Source organism: Tachypleus tridentatus, chromosome 12 (genome assembly GCF_004210375.1).
Source record: "Tachypleus tridentatus isolate NWPU-2018 chromosome 12, ASM421037v1, whole genome shotgun sequence".
Lineage (NCBI taxonomy): Eukaryota > Metazoa > Arthropoda > Merostomata > Xiphosura > Limulidae > Tachypleus > Tachypleus tridentatus.
Window position 1 is genome coordinate 85099270 of NC_134836.1, and position 22882 is coordinate 85122151.

Consider the following 22882-nt stretch of genomic DNA (forward strand, 5'->3'; position numbering starts at 1 on the left):
CAAATCGAAGAGGACAGTACTGTAGATTGACTTTTGTTTCTAAGGTAGTAATAATATATAAATCCAGGGAACATTAATTTAAAACATTCTTTATCAATGGAGGCAAAACTAGTATAAAACTAAACGAAACTTATTCCTTTGTAAAGAAACTCTATGAAACGTGGAACACTTTCTTCGCTAGTGATTAACTCTAAGATGAGTCGAAATAATACCATACCAGCTTGAAAAGTTATGCTTGATTAAATAACAGGTTAACTCAAAAATAAACTGCTACAGATCTTCAATTAACTGGCTGCAGAGAAGGAATGTGAAAAACAAGAATTAAAAGAAAAGGTTTACATTATCTGATATCAATTTCCTTAGGTTTACATTATCTGATATCAATTTCCTTAGGTTTACATTATCTGATATCAGTTTCCTTTTATTATTTTTCGTTTTAAGGAAAACAAAATCACTTGATTGTTGTTTCTGCTGGCAAACAATACTATTTAGCTTGATTTGTATAAAATTGGACTTACCTGACAAACTGTTTCCATCATAACTACTATGTGATGCTGGGGAGAGTCCATTACTCGTCATTACAGAAGAGCCGTTCATGTAAGGTGGGGGAGACAGGGATCCTATTGACATCTGAGAGGGAGAAGGAAGCCAGGTGCCATCTTCTTGCCGTATTCGTTTGGCTGTGTTGAAAACTGAGACCCCACCACCACCATCCAGGGGACTACCAACACAAGGACTTGGGAGACGGGGTTCTAGCTTGACAATACTGGGAAGGTTGGGAGACAAAGCTGGTGGTGAAGCGTGGCCAGCAACAGCACCACCACCGCTGGGCTCATTTATACGTAAATTACTGGGTAAGGATATGGGTTTCATGGTAAAGTTGCCCGGATGAATATACCTCTGCAATGATTCTTTGCTGTCCATAACAGCAGCGCTCAGAAGCAGGTTATTCAAAAAGTCCGTAATGTGGAGTTTTCAGGGCCACCAGGTGAAGCTTTCCAAAAGTTGCTTCATGATAAATTAGTTGTTATGTTATTTGTTCTCGCACAACGTATTCCTAACCCGTTCAACGTGGTACAGCTCACTAACCCCTAACGTTTGCTTTGCCTGTGGAACTCTGTTCTTTTGCGGAAAAGTCAGCTAAAGCTGGATCAACAGAGAGCACCTGTTAATGAAAGATACAGCACAGTGAGTAGACATTAGTAGTAATTATACACACACATGCACATTACAGCTCCATATGGTAGAGTCTACAACAAGTTCAACGTCAGAGAAAAAACTTTATTTTCGTATAAAAAACTACGTACGTTTACCCATGATGTTTCACTGCATCTGACAAGTTAAGTTTCTATACATACTTGGTTGTGTAACAAAATATGTTATTTAAGTACATGACTTCCTAAACCTTATGTTTATGTCAGGTATATTTTACATCAATAAAATACTCGCTAAATAGTTATTTTGGAAATATTTAGTTTTACTACTTGAAAAAACTTTATTTTTTAGCAGTTAACATTTTTTAAATTCATTTCGGTATAAAATAAACTTGGAAGGAGTGTCTCTTCTAGTGTGTGCATGTAATTCACTTTTTGGTCTATTCCTGATACATTCAAATAATGTTATTTTTTATGGGATTAAATAAAAAGTACCTAAACTCAAAAACGTGTTTCAGAAACAGAGCAAGCAATTTTAAGTTTTAATTCATTAACGAGTTTTATTCGTCATACAAAAAACAAAACAAAACAGCAGTCCTGAAATTTTTGAAAAATCATTTATACGTTATTTTAGTGGCGTAGCTAAGCGGCCTCTTAGTCCGATAGTTACGAGTTCGGGACTGGTCCGCGTTACGTTGTTATCTCCTTGACTACGATACTTTGCCCCACTTGTTCCAATCTACCCAGACGTGTGATGAGCACTTAGCTGGTGGTTAGCCAAAGATGGACTGACATCCCATTATGGGGGATTCTCTTTTTTCATCCGCTTGGGCCATTGGAACCGGATTTCGAAAGCACCGCCCTTAAGTGCCTTGTAACGAACTTGTAGCTAGAAATACATCTTGTACTTTACGGTTAACATACACATATTTCTACCCATTTTCGCAAAGTGTAGGGCAAATGTAACCAAAGGAGAGCAGTGTAAAATTTAAAACAAAAAACACTCGCTGATTAATTTCCTGTACTAATAAACTGACTAGTCTGACAGCTCTAGTAATAAATGATCTCAGTACAAAACAGCGACGCAATCATTCAGTTTATAAAAGAGGAATTGTACTTTTCTGTATACATTTTGTTATACGAAAGGTAAACATACCACCAGAAAATACAGACCAAAGCAAAGTAGATAATAGTATCAGTCACGTGCATATTGGCTTAGACCTTTTGAAAATAAGCGTTTTGGACTTGAAGGAACGTACTATATCTATCCACGTATTTATACTCAGTATATTCCACAGAATCATGATATGCGTTAACAACTGAAATGCAGGAGTATATAAATATACATACAACTAATCAAACACGACGTAAGTTCTTTTAATTCAAATTTCTGTCATTTTGGTCAGAAGAAAGGTTTCATGTTTGTAATTCACCATAAAGTGACACAATGAGCTATCTTTGCTCTGTCCACCACGGTTATCGGAACCTGGTTTCTAGCGTTGTTACTTAGTCCGCAGACATACCGCCGTGCCACTGAGGGATAGCAAAGAAAAATTGAAGAGTGCCTACATACACTATACAATTATCGCATGCAGGTCCATATCTGTTTATTGACTAGATGTGTTTTATCAGCCTAAAGAACATCTTAGATAACGGTAATTTCTGTCTTCCGTAATAAATGAATAGCGCTTATGAAGAACAAAACAGTTAATAGCAAACAAGACAGCGTTGCACGCTTTCTTCTATTACAAGTCGTCAAGCTAAGTAAAGGTATTAAAACGTTTGTATCCAGTATATATAAATACGATACGTAAGAAATGTCTTCACAGTGCTTTAGTTATTAGTTCAATAGTTGATACTGAAAACTTATTTTTCTATTATCACTTTGAAAACAAAACGAACGCTATTCCTTAACGAACAGTTGATATTCATTTTTCCCTATAGTACGTCAGTTCTGATATTACCGTAAAGGTACTTCTTTGAATTCAGTAGACTTTGGTTATAATAATCCACATACTAATGCCTTTGCTAATACATATCTTATGCATGTAAATAAATGTACCATGAATTGTTATAATATGTTTCTACCAGTTAATGTTGCTAAAAAACAAAGTGTTGCAAATATACACGTTATTTATTAGATGCACAAGAGACAACATACAAATTAAATTAATTACATTTGTGTAAGCTTGTTTAGTCATTAACTCCTCATGATGGGACAGCGGTATGTCTTCGGATTCACAACCCTAAAATCAGGGTTTCGATTCCCATCGGTGAACACAGCAGATAGCCAGCTCTATGTGGGTTTACTATAAGGCAAGTCGTACACATTGTTCATTAAAATTTCATTTGTCACAAGTTTGATACGCTGTTTTTAACACTATCCCTCCTTTCGATTTTATTTTGCTTGACTTTTTAAGTATTAATTATATATATAAAACCCTGAACTGAAAATCTGAAAAAAACAACATACAAACTGAAAAATTTACCTACGGGCTTACACTGGTGCCTACCCTTGCCTTACTACAATTCGTTAATCTAGGGGAGATTCCTGTAAAAACAGGAAACGCACACACACACTTATAATTCATGTTTTCCGCCTCTGTTCTCTCGTTTCCCTTGTTTCTGATACTGGCTAACATATGTTAACAAGTAGCGTGTAATGTTCTCAATAATACCATCAGATACAAGTTAGTTTCCGCTATACAAAATGAGATGGAGCACTAAAATGAGCGTCCCCTGCTGGTACAGCAGTAACTCTACGGAGTTACAACACTCAAATCAGGGGGTTCAATTCCCATTGGTGGACTCAGCAAATAGCTTTGTTATAAGAAAAAAAAACACACTAAAATGTGAGAGTCTTTCCACTTTTTGTGCGTTTACAGAACTATATTAATAGGATGGAAGTATGTTATACATGTTAGTGTGCGTATTACAAGTAAAATATAATTTTAATGATCATTTCAACACGTATACATTGTTTATTATTGCACTGTTGAAGTTGTATAAGGAAATAATAACACGTTGTGTAAAAACCGTGGAACGAATTTCTTCGTAATCATCAATAATTTTCAAGATTTATAAAATAACTGATAATAACAAAGTCAAGTACATTAAATCGCGGACGTTAATTCCACTGCTGTATTTGCTGTAATTGGTCATAATGTTCCTACGCCTTTTCTAATATACGAGTTTAATAGAACTTACGATGAACCTTAAATTCATCATTACCTTTATGAAATGAAAATTATGGGGAGAAAAGGCAAATGGGATGATATTTCTCAGATGAAAAACAAAAATCCAATATATGTCATAGTGATAACAATAGGCAAGGATACCCGTTACGATACTAATGCAGTTAAATGTCCTTTCTATACATTCAAGTCCCATTCTAACATACTTTATTATAACTTATATTACAGGTGTTGCCGTTCCTATTGGATAATTCGATAAAAAGAAGAATAAAAATTCCAGTCTGCTTAATGCTAAAATATTTATTCAACTAAAACTTCTGCTTATTAGCTTTAGTTATGTTTACCGATAGACCAAAGTGTACATCTGATGCCAACACAAATTCATGTATTTGCTGTCTCGCATGTACGATGCTTACTATAATTCTTCGTTCAAACACCAACTCAGTATTCACATAACTAAGTTCACCAACTGTCTGACAGTAACTGATAAATTAACTAGTAAAATCGCTAACTTAATAACCAATCATCCATTGTAAAGGTCACACATATCAATTTTGAACCTAACTCTCGTTTTGTAGGTTCAAATTATTACCTAAACTTTCAAGGCAATTCCAGGTGTTAAGCCTTACGTTCATTACACAATCTTATAATACGCGCCAGCCAAAATAAATACAAATGTCTGAATTTAATAAAAACCCTAAAACAACCAGTTTTTAAAACATTCCACGATTCAGAAATAAGAAAAACAAAAAACCTTCAAAGCCCATGGTTGAAAAGTGTCTTTTAATGGCAGCTTTTTCGAAGTTGTTTTTAAAAGGTTTTAATCAATGTTAAGTGCCAGTAGTTATACACCTGAGTCCTGTACAAATTATTTTTTTATTATAGAGTAATGTGTTTAGTTGTACAAAATAACGAACGACGTTTCGTATGTGATTCATATGATATTACAGATTTATAGCCAATAAACTCACGGAGCCATAAGCAAATCGGTGCATTACTAGCTTAAAACTAATATTGTTAGGGTTAGTTTAGCATCATTAAAAAAAAAACGTGCATAAATTTATTATAGAAACTTTATTTTATAAGTAGCACACAACTCTGCTTTAATAGCAAGCAAAATGTCGTAGTCGTAGATGTAACAACGCGAACGAAAAGCCTTCTAGATCCTAGATTCTGTAGGACGAATATTTGTAGTCATTCTGAACCAAGACTTAATATAAACCGAAGTTCTGTTAATATTTTATTCTCTGTCTCAATATTCGTTTGTTTCAGATATTCCCACAAAGGTACAAAAGGGGATATTTGTGCCAACTGTCCCTAATTTTGAGCTGACTGAAGTCAACAACACCAAACGCTAGCTCGTCGTCTATTCTAAGCGAATAGTAAGATTTATCTGTCGTTCTTATTATAACCGGCACCACGGCTCCAATGTTTGAAGTGAAATTTTGTTTCCCCCATTCAGCAACAGGATGCAAAACGTGGGCTCTTCTTATTTACAGTTAATGCACAAAGGTATACCCAGTCCTACTCTGAATATATGTATTTCTGATTGCGCTACTATATTCAAGACCTGTACTGTCGTTTGAATGTATTGAAAACGTGCAGCAGACAAAAGGAATACACCTTATAAACTACCGTTTTTATTCATGTGTCCCATTATGAGGGTGGTTAAATGAATATATATATATATATACTAAACATAGCCAAAGCAAAGCAAAATAACCATCACACATTAAATCATTTCATTAAGGAAGAAAGCATACCCTCCAATACGTAATACCTCATGTGTGTTGTTCTTAGATGTTTATAGCATGCAAATAAGAGACACTTTCTCTTTCCTTTGCTAAGGTGAAAAGAAACACAAGTTCTTGACGACTCCGGGTTGTCTTTTTGGTCCCAATATTTTCTGTTTCACGGGATAGATACATGCTAGGTTCATAAAATAAGAACTTCAAACGCCAAAAGTTTATTTGTTTATTGTTAAGCGCAAGGATCCACAATGGGCAATCTGTGCTCTACCCACGACAGATATCGGAACCTGGTTTTTAGCGTTATAATCCTCTAGACTCTCTGCTGGTAATGGTGGGAAGGCGATATTTAATCTGGAAAATTACATATAAGTCTAATTTTAAAAGTCTACACGTTATTGGTTATATGCACCTTTTACACGTTTTGTGTGAAGGTTGCTCGACATTTTGTTTTTGGTTCGTGCTATTCGCTCTGGAGAGACTTCCTCGTCAGATTTGATTATTTACTATTGTGTCAATCGTTTCAATTTTAGTTATTTCTTTGGTACAATTGTGTGAAAGTGCCAACTAGCGATGAGCGGAGGTTTGGAATGAAGTAAAGACTGTTAAACCTGTTCAACTGTTGGAAATCAGCCAAATGCACATAGAAGTAGCAAGTCATTCTGGTGTATGGAAACGCTACGTGAAAACTGGTTTGTAACCTAGATAGCCCGGACAAGGTCATGAAAGGTTAAATTGGCAATACAACGTCTGCTATCCTCAAAACATGAGTGCTTTGGTGGAGGTAATTAAAACGTGGGAGGCACCAGTATCAATTGATGGTACAGGTATTACCTATCTTTCAGGAGGCGCATGGATTATTTGAAGATGTATGACCATTAGCAGGTAGACAGACGTTACTGTGATTTCAAAAGATGTCTTAATAACCTGTCGATGTTCTGTACAATGTTTCAGTAGTATAATCGAACATATTTTGTCCTGCTATGTAAGATTACAGTCGTTTGGTGTCTTACTGTGAGGACTGCTATGCCTAAATCCCATGAAATGCTTCTGAAATTTTTCCTGAGTTGTGCAAACTGTCGTTTTAATCTGAAATATTTCATTTGCACTGTCTGAGGAATGGGCAGGAGAGACTAAATAAAGTCATCTGCTGCCGATACTGAAACTATACACATGTCACAGGAGCTCATACTTGTAACTAACAATTTGGTACAAATGTGAATCTTCAGACCAGTTAAATCAGTCGTTCCTTTTCTCTTGCCATTCGGAATTTAAAAAGTACTCATTTTCCGTAGATTGTTGTTTGCATTATGTCGTAAATAAATATAATTAATTTACCTAAGTCCCTCGCTGGGACAGCGTTAAGTCTTTGAATTTACAACGCTAAAATCAGGGGTTCAGTTCGGTGGCTTCAGTAGATATAAGAAAAACACATACACGCACACATTAACCTTGAACAAATACAACCGCTAAAATAACTTGTTGAATAATAAGTTATAAAATCTTATTCCCCTTATATTGTAGTTTATACACAAACAAGTACAAACAAAAATGTTGCTCTGCCATACAAACTAAGATGCAGATGTATACCGGGTGATTAAAAAATCCTGATTTTCTTTATTTGTTCTGAAGTAACGCGGAATATTGAAAATCTCCTAACATAAAGTGTTTTGATATTCGGGGCGTCATTTGTTATCTGACATAATGTTATGATATAAAGATCAAATCAAGGTAACCTAAATACAAAAATTCGCATCATTTTATAGCTTATCCCAAATTACAGCGAAATATGTTCGATTTAAAAACATTTGCGAAACCCATAAGGAAAACTACTTTCTGGGGTAATATAATTGTGTGCTGGAGCTTTTGTCGTTACGTATTTTACGTCAGACAGTTTCAGAGATATCACTTGATTGGCCCCTATATCAGATCGTCATACCAAGTGACAAATAGCATCAAATAGTTTCAGAGATATCACTTGATTAGCCTTTATATCAGGACGTCATGACAGGTGAGAAATAGCATTCAATCTCATTGAAGAGATACTGTGTTAAGTGTTTACCATAACAAATCTTATATTGCCACAAATCTACTTGAATCAAACTAAGTGACTCAACATCTAAAATTACTTCATTTTATTAAAGAAAAAGAATCTTTTCAGGTACTTGGAAGTTTCAGTATTATACACCTGCTTTGACACTCTATTGCTAAGTAGATAGTACCGGGAAATTCGTTTATTTTAGGAACGTATAAACTTAGCAGTACCTTGACTGTGTGAGGGTCTAACTGGCAGAGATGTATCATGCACCAAAGGCAATTCTCTTTACGAGGTTAAATTATTATTTGGTCAGCTTTCATCGAAATATGTCTATTATTATTCAGGAAATTCGGGCTAACTGCACAAAGTAAAAACAGTTAACTCGATTATTATAAGTTAGTCCATGCTATCGCTCTTGACCAGAATTAATTAACCATGCTTTAGGTTTCTTCCACTACACCTAAAACAAACTTTTCAGTAACAACCAGTTAAAAAGTAGATTAGTCCTGATCTAGTACGTAAGAAGGATCATATTCTCCCAAACGCAACAGGTGTTTCGTTGGTTCTATTGCCACATGGTGGGCAAGACTGCAGTTGCTAAAATAGAAGACAATAGAGACAACATATATATTGAAAAGTCTTGTTGTTGGGCAAGTTTTATCTGTTTCTCAACATCAGGTCTGGAAATATTATTTTGTAAAGTATTTGAGTTCTGGAAATCATGTACATTTGCTGAGTTGCAAGATTCAAAGTTATCTTTGTGTGATATAGGTTAACTTCTCAATTTTCATAATAAAAATTTCCGACGCATCAAACATTCACATGTATAGAAAATACAGAAAGTGAAGCCTAAAGAGTCTCACTGCTAACAAGCCTTCCTCTTTCAGATATCGTCTTGGTGTTCAAGTGGCAATTTTTCCATTTGAAATGATTTCAATAAATATTTATTGGATTGGCTGTAAAAATGGGCCACAACAAAGCCAATTAGCGAAACATTTAACGTACTATCCATTGTATATGTGTATAATTAATTTTATACTCTTTAAAGCTTACAGCATTAACAATCTCCACTAAAAAATCTTTAGCATAAAGCCTCACACACACAAACATCAATTACATCATATACACATATATCCAATTTCAATAATTTCCGGCGCATCGAGAGCGTTGAGGGGACAAAAATAAAAGTTGGTGTCGTTTCTCTTTTTCCAACTCTAGGCAATTCCAAAAAGTGTTCAAGCTGTATCCCCCACCCGTCCCTTCCTAAATTATGCTATCATTAGAACTTCCCTCTTCTTGTTTTTTTTCGAGCGGTCGACCAGTTTAGAAAGACTGTTTTCATCCGTGACCCAGGTTATAATTAGCGAGCCAAGCACTCACAGGAGAGAAGTATAAGTTGTAGTTGGCCGGGACCACCGCTAACAGACAACAACTTAGCTACGAACTCTGTGCTTGGAATAAAGCCATGCAAATTCTACTCAAGAGAGGTTTCACAGACTTAAATATGTTTTTGTTATTAAAAAGTCTCATCTATTGTTCAGAAACTATCCAATCAAATATGAATTGTTGTACAAAAACGACGATGATATGGAGGACATTTCTCTTCCCTCTCACATTTAATACAATATTGATTAAATAACTTGGGTTCTTGATTTGTTTTTATACATTAAAGTTTAATGTCGTACACACACATATATACAACGGGTGCGCATCTCATTAAAGTAATCAATATAATAAGTACCTAGATACAAAGGTTTTACCAGTGGTATGTTACAAACTTTGACAGTCTTATCTGTAATGTATTGTCTTTTTATTAACATTGACTAATTTAAGTATTTCACATGTTACATTGTTTTTTTTAAGTTCCCAAGTTTGATCGACTAAATCTGGCAAGAAAAGTAAAATAAAAAATACCTGTATATCTATTTTGTTATTGTTAATTTGTTATGTTACTTTTCATGTAATGTTTTTAATAAAAGAAATGTTGTATTCAGTATGTATTTCCTTTTATTGAATCATTAATTTTTGCAAAAATACTTTATTAAAAATTCTTACTTTTTTCTGTACATAAGACATAATATTTACTGAAAGCTTGTCAAATTTCATAGATACATAAATCATATTGCATTGGACAATGTATCGATACAATCGCATCCCAGCTTCACGATACGACACTTGTATCGTATCACGGTATCGTCACATCTTTAATATATATATATATAAGGAAAAATATTAGGTACTCTTTGATATTTAGAATATGTCACATAGACGGATATAAATATCTGATAGAGACAACCTTCTGGTGGTTCCTGAGCTATCCCTAAATGATGGACTTAGTGTGATATCAGTTGTATAATAACGTGTACTGAGCTTTTCGTTCATAAAAAAGGGGAGAAAAGGGCGGTACTGAGAAGGGCGTCCTTATCAATAAACACACATGTTCTATTAACCGGGCTCCGTGTGAACATGTTTTTTCCCCCTATAATGGAGTGTTCAAATATACAATGAAATCCGAGAAGTCCCTGGAATAACCAAGTGGCGTGAGAATTCACTTGAAGCAAGAACCGTAAGATGAACAAAAAAAAAAAAAAAAAGAAAGGACGAAAAACATAAAGTACAAGTTAAGATTCAACATCATGTATAAACTTAGAGGTTCACTTGCAAAGATATACCATAACACCAAATGTGAAACTTCACACACACACACACACGTACTGAGAAAACTAAAGTTCTAGCACAGAAGTAATTGGTAGAAGATAGTGTAGATGAGACCTGAATTACCTGTTTAAAATTTTTAAGGGAAGAAAACTGTATATTGTGGCCACATTGCTAGTGACAACCACACTGGTAACACATTTTTATAGCGCGTGTTTGTTTAGTTAATTTACCTTAAAACCAGTCACATACTTGAAGAGTTTGCTCAAATTAACGATCGATCACAAACTAGCTTCGTTAGGATACTGAACTCAGTCCTGGCAGAAGTCAGTGGTTGTGGTGTTGTTATTAATACTCCAAAGCTATATAATGAGCTGGCTCTTTGCACACTGATCGCCGCAGACAGTCAAACCCCGGATTTTAGTGTTGTAAGTCCGCAGACGTAACGCTGACCCATTGGGAACTCAGTTGAGTATTATAAAGTGTCTATTTATGGCTCATTTTCACCCTCCCATTGCTGACAATTTAACTAGTCCCTATTACAACAACTGCATGACTTCACTTTATACGAAGTTGCCGCAGGTGCTATATTCATGATGTGAGATATTAAACTTCATAATATGCTTATCTTATTAACAACACACAGTCAAGGGCATTATATACACACAGCTGCTGTAGTTTTATTCAGTGAATGAACAGTAACACAATATGCTTTTTAACGTTATTGGCACAGAAGAAGGTTCAGCACTTGTGTTTTCGCATTATATTACGTGTTTATAGTTTGAGTGTACACAAGCAACTTCAACACCTATAAACAACTGTTAAGACACAAAAGATATATTCATATCGTTTATTGGTAAGTGATATTAAGCTGCAGTTGCCAAGTTTTATTAGTGCAGTTCGTTCTGATCTTATAAAGCTAAAATAATACGCATTGAGCTTGTTTCAGACATTCCCATAAAGCTACATAAAGTATTATGTACACTATCGCTTAAATAATGGGATTTGACTATTACTCTTAAATCGCATCCATAGTCCCAAAAGTGCGGAATACGATTTTGCGGCAAATGGACGTGAATCATGGACCATCAGCTTCACAATTCGGTACGCTATACACTAGTCACGCTTGGACAACATGTGGAGAGGTAACCGAACAAATGTTATAGGTCTCTGTGAGCAATATAAACATTACCATGTTTGTTGTTGTGCGCATTAATGATAACCAAAATTTGAAATACGTTGAAATGTGAATGAAGATGACATATCCTGTCAGAAACATGTCCTTGATACAGCATGAAGATAATCGTAATATGTCCTTGTTGTCCACTCACATTATTTTAAGAATTTACCAAGGGCTAATAACAAACAATCTCACCTTATTAAAAAACAGCGTTGTTCCTACAGCGACTGGGCATAGAGAATAACCGAGTAAATTTTTCTCTCAGAAACAGATCTCAAATTATTGAATTGAGGAATTTCATTTCCAGCAATATAAAGAATATTTATTTTAGACAGTTAAGTGGAACGACTCAACTGGCTAGCAGACAGACCAAAGTAAGGTGCTACTTAAGAAAACATTCCGGAAACCATTAGTTTGTGTGTGGCAAATGTGTCTATACTTTTGTAATAAGATAAGCATCTATCGTGCCTTGTGTTAACTTGGTACGTTTTATTTAAACCTTAAACTTTTAACACTTTTTCTACATGACTTTTCGTGTGCGATGCGAATGTTGGTATTAGTACTTATCCGTTTATGCATACATATAACACCCATAACACACCCGTTTTTGTTTTGTTTCGTTATTTCACAGACATGTAGTAGTTTTTCTTTAAACTAGTTATCGATTGGCAAAAAAACAAAACAAAGGAAAAACGAATTATATTTGATGAAGTTTTGATTCAATGGGAATTACTTTATTCGGTGTATTACTTCTTACCACATTCTTTACAAGTTTCAACACTGAATGAGTCATTTGCGTCTGCAGTGTTCTTTTTTTTTTTTATCAGTCTAAGAAGCTGAAAGTTGAGTGGACAGTTACTTGGTGTATTTTTGACTGACAAGTAAGAATTACCCACTAATACTTTCCATCATTATGTTGAGTGTTGAACCTTGTATGAATAGCTAGACACGTCTATGATGATCTCATGAATTAAGTTGATATATCATATTAACATATTAAGTATACATCTGGCTTTTGGACAAAATTGTTGAATGTATATGTCGTAAAGTGTCTGTGATAACGTGTAAGCCAAAATGTCAGACTAGCAATAAGTTTTTTTCTGATTATTTAGAAGTCAATGATCGTTTGGATACATAAATGCTGTTTTTTGTAATGATGGCGTTGATACTCCAGTACACACTATGAACTTTGGACGCCCCCCAGCGGCTCAGTGGTATGTCTATGGAAATCTGACGTTAAAAACCGGGTTTCGATACTCGTGGTGGGCACAGCACTGATACCTCATTGTGTAGCTTTGCGCTTAACCATAAACAAAGAAACACTATGCATATGAATCCAAACTAATTTGGCGTATTATACTTAAAAGTCGAGCTCCTCCTTCCTGCTAGTGCTGTTTGAGGGCTTATAATGGTAAATTTCGGGGTTCAATCCCATTGGTGGGTATAATGTTGTGAGCTCATTGCGCAGCTTAGGCAAACAAATAAAAGTAAAAAAGGACAAGAGAAAGGTGACAAGAAGCGGTTTAACCTTTAGGTTGACAAAACAAAATGATTAACGGGAATGTAGCCAAGATTTATTCGAAGGCTGCCATAATACAATGAATATATATATATATTAACTTCCTTTATATATATATTAACTTCCTTTTCGAACTAAAAAAAACTGAAATACCACCTCCCTTACTAATGAGTATAGTACCGAAAAATTATATAACTTTTATAACAAAGAACATTTATAAACTTACTATCATGAACATCCACTATCAAATAAGCAGTATGAAAATAGTGGTTAACCACAAACGTCATACTCTAGTGGCTACTTGAAATATTGCCATGAAAACAGCAATATTTGATACCTCATCAAAATTCCTTTAAATATAGACATACTTGCCAAGTTTCTAAGTGTTGTGAATCATTACTTACATGGAAAATAAAGAGTCAGAACCTCATTAGGAGCAATCTGCTGTGCTGTTGTTTGCTATTAAAAGGTTTTTACATGGAGAAGTAAATCTCTTTTCGGCAACCCAGCGTTTAAACATTACGAGCAAGTTAAAACACAATTACTAACATGGTTACATTAGTCTTGAAATTGAAAAGGCCTGGTGGTCAGAAAGCCGAACTGTAAACAAAAGGGTTCTAATTTGCATCCCGTTGATGCAAATACGCTCTCAGCGCATGAGGACCATAGGCGCGTTATAAGAGTGATAGTTGGCAGTGGATGCTGTTGACTAACTGCATTCTTCTAGTCTATAAACTTAAAATACAGGATGGTTAGCACAGCTAGCCCTTAAATACCCATTTGAGCGAATGTTCGAAACAAATAATATATCAAATGGTAAACAATCTAATACACAGTATAATTAAGAACAGTTTTTACTTTTACAGCTTTAATATTATTTATAAACAGTTGGAGACAATGATAAAAAAATAGGTTCTTAAGCGATTTTCATGTGAATAAGTCCAGTAACACAAAGTGACACAGCGATATATCTGCAGACTCACAACGCTAGAAACCGGCTTTCGATAGCAGATAGTTATCCTGTGGCTTTTTGCTTAATTACAAATAAACAAACAAAAGAAAACTCATTAACACCAATTCACCGTATCTGCAACTACTTAATTCTCTTACAACCAAGTAGGTCAGTAGCGGATTTTATTTTCTAGTCATTTGAAATTTGGTATTTTCAAATGAAATAGCACAATTTTGCTAAAATGTCAAGTAAACAACTCAAAGATTCGATCACAATAATCCAAAACTTGGGGCTTGTCAGAGGCAGGATAATCCGTCAGCAGTACCTGCCGCCTAAACGATTACTATTAATCGAAGAACAAGGTTGACTATCAACATCTCCAGCTGAAAATGCAGAGTGTGGTTAATAGGCGTATCATGGCTCGTACCTTAGACTTCCATCCGCAATATAGGATACCAGTAGACCATGTCCAGCCTCCAAGCCAATTAATTGTAGTCTGACATAACTCAAATATTACACAACTACGTCAAAATTAAGTTTCTCCAAACCATCTTGGTCCTTGGATGTATTTGAAATACAAAATTGAAAAGTAACTATCTGATGGAGGTATTGATGTCTAAGTTGTATACAACTCATAACAAAATTGAAAAGTAACTATCTGATGGAGGTATTGATGTCTAAGTTGTATAAAACTCATAACAACAAAAAAACACAAAAGGGAACTATCAGTAGTCACAGCACTTGAAACTCGTTTAGGCAAGATTAGGGTAAATTAATCTATGATATTTTTTTTCCCTTTTTTATCAGCCATACCTTTATGCGCCACCAATACCAAGCGTAAAGCACGAGTAAACCAGATTCGATTTTATTACCCATCAGGATCTTTGCCAGCCTAATCTCAGATTGAACTTCTTTTAAGCAGGATTAGAGTACATTAATCTATGACATCTTGAGCATGAATAAATACCTCAATCGAAAAGGTTTGATCTTTTTAAGTATAAAACTTCAGTTAGACCTCAAATTAGTCAAGATATGATGGAGCTATGCACTAAAAGTTTGTACTTAACAATGAAATGAAGAGCTGAACATTAAAATTGTGACAACTATTTACTCCTTAGAAGAAGCTATCGTTCACGCTGTCTTGTTTTGCTTTATTTCTACATACATAACCGCTGCTAACCAAAAGTATACTATTAATCTGCTACAAACAAAAGCACCCGTCCCAAGTAATGGGAAATGTTTAACTCAATCTATTAATTTCAATATTTCAAGGACTTCAAAAAGTTACTTCTGTTGCACTCTTGGTTTTACACAGTATAGCTCTGAGCTAATTATACCCTTCACTGCGTAAAGTAATTTTTGAGCATTTGATTCATGTTAAGAGCCGCTCAATAATAACATGTGATAAAAAATATACATTTTTATTCTTCAAGTTACATCACATTTTCAAATGTGATGCCAGTGTAATTAAGTCCTAACAATTTAGTGCAGAATATCCTGCTTTATGTAGAATATCCTGCTTTATGTAAAATATCCTGCTTGTGAAATAAAATTTGGCATATATATATTATTCATGCTTATAATCCCCTCATTTCAAATGTGAGTGTTGAGTTTTTCTTGTGTGCACAGTTTTTCAAAGGGGAGACAGACGAACTGTTCACAGTATATATAAGATTAAAATGCTGATACTATTTTAAACTATGTTATACAGACTTAAGTATCACTCCCAAAATACAAACATAAACAGAACGAATTATTGATCAACAAAACCCAAATATTGGTCACATGTTATTAAGCCAGACCATCTGAGTATGAATAAGTCATAGATGGTATTTACAATAGGCCAGCCTCTCCCAAACGTTTGTCATTCACACTCCCTTTAATAAATACGGTTTACTGTGAGCTAGTTCTCTTCTTTTTTTAAAAATGAGTAAAAGCGTTAAGTGACAAGTGTTGATCACTGCACAACAATTTTTTGAAAAGTGTTGCTTCCTGAAAAGTTTTTGCTATTGTGACAGGTACCTGGTGGGTATGTACAAATATAGTTTTGGCTTTGCTTCATCACTTCATCATAAAATGGACTGAAAAGGATATGGATGATAAACTCAAAGAGACTGTAGTTCTAGATTATTTCTTGACAAGAGATGTGGATAGGATATTTTGTGAGTAAATAGGAACAAAAGAATTAGTGTATGCTGTCCAGGGGCATAGATGAAGGATAAAACTGACAAAGCATGAAATATACTGAAGTGGGCTAATAGCAATGCAGTTTTGTTGTGCACATAGGGGCTAATGGTTTAGGGAAAGGTAGGTCAGAGGCACTAATTAATATGATAAGGAATTTAAAGAGAAAAAGTCATAACTTAATTTTGTCAGGGATACATCCAGAATTAATTATGGAGATCAAGTTATAATTAGGATATTAGGGCTAAATGCTAGTCTTGGTTTAATATATAAATAATGATCAGATTGGCTAGTTAGACGTTAGACTTGTAAGATCAATGAAACTGAGAAAAAGGGAACTTTTTTTGGTTTTTAGTTTCAAAAAATGATAGGGTTTAGCTTGATTGCAAGGGCTATTAATTCAGCTATAATAGAAGTTTTAAACTAGAACTACACAGTGGTGAGAGCTGAGATAAACTAAATACAAAAAGAATAAGAGGCAGAGAAAAGTTTACCATAAGAAAGGATTGAAGAATTGGTTATAAGGGTAGGTTTAATTGTTACTATTGTAATGTTAGAAGTATAACATAAAATAGATAACTTGAAAGCATTGGTAGCAATGAAGAATTTTGAAATAATAAATGTAATTGAAAAATAGTTAAACAAAGATGATTTTCATGACAGGAATTTCTTGAAAATACAAGGTTACAGGTTACACTGCACAACAATTTTTTTGAAAAATTTTGCTTCTGAAAAGTTTTTGCTGATTGTGACAGATACCTGGTGGGTATGTACAAATATAGCTTTGGTGTTGCTTCATCATGTAGGAACTCTGAGAAATAGACAGTTAACTTTTTATCGGCAATAACGTATTTAATTGCGTTTATGTTTCTAACACGCTATTAAGTTCAACATAATTAAAAGTGTTTTGCTCCTGATTTTCGTTTGTATTCAATGTCCGGTGCATTACGTTGCAGTGTCCAACAGTAGCCAGCAAGCATTGACGGACTCCAATTGCCCTGATATCGTTTTTTCCTTGTAGCAAAGTCCTGATGAAATCTTTCACCGTGTTCGTCACTGACAACACCGATATTTGCGGGGAAGAAATCCAAGTGTGAGTGGAGGAAATGAATCTTGAGTGACATGTTGCACTTCATTGTTTTGTACGCTTTGAGAAGTTTGTCTACCAGCTGAATGCAATGTGGGGCTCTGTAATTGCCAAGAAAATTGTCAACAACGTCTTTGAAGGCTTTCCAGGTAATCTTTTCCGGCCCAACTAATAGATCTTCGAACCGCTTGTCACTCATAACATGCCTGATCTGAAGGCCAACAAAAATGCCCACTTTGATCTTGGCCTCAGTTATTCTTGGGAACATCTGTCTTAAATAACGAAAACCTTCGCCTTCTTTGTTCATTGCTTTCACGAAATTCTTCATAAGTCCCAATTTTATATGAAGAGGAGGCAAAAACATCTTTGCTGGGTCAACAAGCGGTTCATGCGCCACATTTTTCTGTCCTGGAACTAACGTTTTACGGAATGGCCAGTTCTGTCCAGAATAATGTGACTCTTTGGCACGACTGTCCCATTCACAGATGAAACAACAGTACTTTGTATAGCCGAGCTACAGTCCCAGTAACAGAACAACGACTTTCAGATCTCCACAGATATTCCAGTTGTACTTGCTGCACTGGATGTGCTTCAGCAACTTTTCCATGTTCTCGTAGGTTTCTTTCATGTGTGCTGCATAACCAACAGGTATTGATGGGTAAACGTTGTCATTGTGTAACAGAACAGCTTTGAGGCTTAACATTGATGAATCAATAAAGAGACACCACTCTTGCGGGTCATGGTCACAACCTAAAGCAGAGAACAATCCTTTGATGTCAACATAAAAACAGAGACTGTCAACTTGTGCAAAGAATTTGGTTATATCATCTTGGCGGCTTCGAAAAACAGAAATTTTCGTACCTGGTGACAGCAAACACCATTTCTGCAGTCTCGAACCTAGCAATTCGGATTTTGCTTTTGACAGACTCGAATTTCTGACTAGATCGTTTAATTCTGACTGTGTTATGAGATGTGGATTGCCTGAGGAGCACGGTTCAAAATCCGGTTCAATGTCACTGCCAGTTCCCTGCATTGCAGTTTTTTCACCTGGTTCGTCTAAGGTCCATTCCTCTGGTGGTTTCAAAATTGGAAGACTGTCGTCATGTGGCACGGGTCTCATTGTTGAAGGCAAATTAGGGTATTCAGTTGACTTCTTGTTTTGGGCAGAGAAACCAGACACATTAGTCAAACAGAAGTAACAGTCCATCACATGGTCTTTCTGTTCTCACACTATCATCGGGACAGCAAACGACATTGTCTTTCGAGTGCCCCTGAGCCAAGCTCTCAGACAGACAGCACATGTCGCACAACAAATGTGAGACGCCTATTCCTGGTCTCAATCACCAATTTTATAGCCAAAGCACAGACGATATGCTTTCTTCACAAGAGCAGTCATTGAGCGTTTCTGAAGAACAAGCGTATACTCGCCACAAATATAGCAGAATGTATTGCAGCTGTTAGGACATTAACGAGACATATTGACCGACACTAATCGTCCTGTAAAACGTCTATAACATCTAACTTACTTGTTACAGTGCTACTGAGGCAATGCTGTATTCTGAAACAATACGTACACACTATAAGGTCTATGTTAATCCAATGAGCAGCATATGAGTATGCAAGCCACTTTTATAGCTTGCTGAGACAGTGTCAAGCTAGCTCCGGCCTGCCCAGCCATGCCCGGGCTGCATACTTCTACAGAACAGCTTCCAATCTGGCCTGATTTCATGCCTGGACATCCCCAGACTGCACAAAACATTGTTCAAAGGTCTCTTACAGAAACGAAAACTTTTGGACACAAATATAAAAAAAACCATGACAAAACTGAAGATTTCAATAAAACGGTACGTGATGGGCAAATTTGTACGTGATTTTCGTGATTAGCAGCCAAAAATCTATAAGGAACACCTAACAGTGTTCAAGAAGCAAAAACTTTGTTGTACATTGTATAATGGATGTATAATGGCATTAGAAACAAAATACCGCAAACATTTTCACAGTCTGGGTACTCAAGATTCAGACAAATAACTGTGGTATGTACAACAACCATTTCTTTATAACACAATCTTAAACAAAAGTCTTCTCCTTACAACAAGAACACAAATTTCACTAAAACTGCACATGAAAGATTGATTATATCTTTACTGATGTAATTTTTAAATGCACTACTGTTTTTTTTTAATTTCGCACAAAGCTACTCGAGGGCTATCTGTGCTAGCCATCCCTAAGACAGACATCACCACCCACCGCCAACTCTTGGGCTACTCTTTTACCAATGAATAGCGGGATTGACTGTAACATTATAACGCCCCCCACGGCTGAAAGGGCGAGCATGTTTGGCGCGACAGGGATGTGAATCCGCGACCCTCAGATTACGAGTCGCACGCCTTAACACGCTTGGCCATGCCGGGCCGATAATGCACTACTGAGAAACGAGTTCTTAAAAACTATTATTTTTTGAATAAACGATACACTTTGAACATAAAAAAATATATTAGTAAAACTTATAGTAATTTTAGCTCTGTACACAGAATTACTTTCATGCAATGAGTTCACATGACTAAAGAGCGCATCCGAAAACTTTTCCTGTGCAATACTTCACGAAAAAAAATCCTTTTTGTTTTTAAATTTTCACTCTTTTACAATTTGTTTTTCAATGCGGTATGAATACTATGATTAATAGTTATTTTAACTAAGAAAGATATATTAAAACGCTTCATTTTAGAATATTATACTAATGATTTTCACACTACCTGTTCACGAACCCCTGAGAGAACATTTGTGCTAATCTACTTACTGTTAAAGCTTTACTATCAAGATTGCGAAAGGTGTTCATTAGCTGGTATCTACACTTTACGTTTTAATGCTATATTAGTAATGTTCAACCAACGTGAAACTGACCTTCACTACTTTTATTTGCCAAGACGCAGATGTTATCCGGTATAAATAAAACTATACGAACCTTACACACCATTGTACAGATGTTATATAACAAGGGAAAAACCAAACAGAACTTCGGTCCCAAAATGCAGATGTTGTTTAATAAAATCAGTCTGCTATAACAGGAAGCTGCTATTTATTAAACGCAATAATGATAAAATAAAAATCATCTTGCGGTGTGGTAGCTTTAAATAAAATCGTCAACAGATGTTCTTTTATCGTTTGAAAACGGTCGGTGTCATCTAACCCACCGTGTTTAGGAGACAGTATTTATTGCACATAAAGATAAAAAAAAATACATAAACAATTCTAACAAACGAATAAATTTGGTTTTAAACAGTGACACAAACTAAAGTTATACTGGTACTAGCGGGGTGAGTAGTACTACCATAGCATACCTTTTCATCACATTTCATAATTAACTGCAATAAATAAATGTTGCGAAGTCAGACTTGATCGACAAAGAGGCAGAAAGTGCAGTCGAGGCAATCAGACGTCGGTAAATTCCTTTGTGAGCCAATCAAAATTACGATTATTCATGGCGTACTTATAGAATAATTATCGGTAAAAATTCATTAGACTAACAACTTCCAATAAAGAGAAAAGCTAATGCGTTTTGATAACTCTAAGTTCTAAAATTGGTTTTTATGTCATGTTGCTTAACAACAAAAAGTTTAACCTTATATTGTTGTTAGTCTGTGTACTGAAAGTATAAAATGAAATGTAAAGATAACAAAAATGGGAAAATATTTGTTGATTTCATAGAGTCTGTTTGTTTTTGAATTTCGCACAAAGCTACTCGAGAACTAACTGTGCTAGCAGTCCCTAATTTAGCAGTGTAAGCCTAAAGGGAAGGCAGCTATTCATCGCCACCCACTGCCAACTCTTGGGCTACTCTTTTACCAGCGAATAGTGAGATTGACCGTCACATTATAACGCCCCCACGGCTGAAAGGGCGAATCTTAGAGTCTCTGTTGATGAGAGATATTTGTTTGTTTGTTTTTATATTAAAAACAATGGAAAATAGCATAATTCAGAAACGTTTTAAGTTAAGATTGAATCGATGTTTTTACTTTAATGATAAATGTTATGCACTTGGCTCTAGACTAGATGATCCCACAGTACTTTTTTAACTTCAGGCTTATTATACCAACACTCATTGTATTTATAAGGTTTCACGGCATCTCCTCACGCCCCCTTATATCCTCGTTATTAAAATTGTCAAGCGTAAACAGTAATCGATAAATGTATTTTGCCTTTTATCACTCCCATTTCGAGAAATCAAGTATGACCTGCCATACACTGGCTTTCATATTGGTTAGAGACTACTTGACATGACAGCACAATCCGCGAAAGAAAACAGGTACAATAGTACCTGATGATAAAATACAATACTCGTTTAGTTTGATTTGAAGTTCGCGCAAAACTATACAAGTGCACAAGTGTTATCAGCGCTAACCGTCCTTAATTTAGCATTGAAAGAGGCAGCTAGTTATCACCACGCACCGCCATCTCTTGGGCTACTCTTTCGTCATCGAAGAGTGGAATCAACCGCACATAATAGTACCGTCCCCATAGCTGAAAGGATGAACATGTTTGGTAGAACAGGGATTCGAACCTGTGACTCGCAGATTGCAAGTCAAACGCCCTACTCACCTAGTCATGTCAGATCTAGCACACTACTGTTAAATTCTATAAGTTTCTTCAAGAAATCGGACTTTTAACAATGTACTTCAACCAGATAGTTGCATACACGTTTAGTATACTATTAGGACGCACGTGTTAAAAATAATCAAGGGAAATTATTATAGAGAATTTCTTTGCTGAAACCTGGAAACAAACTCTCCAATCTTTAATAAGTATAGTTTAATCATGTATTAGTTTAGATATATAGTTCTTTACTCATCACTAATAAGCCAAAATAATTTTTAAATATCGTTACAATTAATTATCCATTATTATTCGGCGAAGTATCTGGTTATTTATTTATTTTTTCTTCACGAAAACATGAAGTTCAGTGAAAAGATCATGTAGAGACCTATCTACTTTTAAACATTGTATTTTAGGTTAAGAGTAAAGGATTATGCATCTAAACCAAACAATCTATTTACTTTCTATCGCTATATGCGGCCTACCGATGATACATGAATTTTGCGAGACGTAATGTTGTAGAGGAAGTAGAGAACAAACGAATAAATTAGACCTCTATATATCCACGTTCTTATGATGAA

The 22882-nt window shown here is 35.3% G+C and overlaps 1 protein-coding gene across 2 annotated transcripts in view; it reads right to left on the reverse strand.

The window, feature by feature from the left end:
* The window catches only part of LOC143233868 (ecdysone receptor-like), a 98170-nt gene that overhangs the window by 51673 nt on the left and 23615 nt on the right, over window positions 1-22882 (reverse strand). For both annotated transcript variants that reach the window (XM_076470688.1, XM_076470689.1), the window contains exon 2: window positions 519-1165. In XM_076470688.1, the coding sequence (XP_076326803.1) occupies window positions 519-924 (406 nt within the window). In that variant the 5' untranslated portion in view covers window positions 925-1165. The remainder of the gene's footprint in view (window positions 1-518; window positions 1166-22882) is intronic.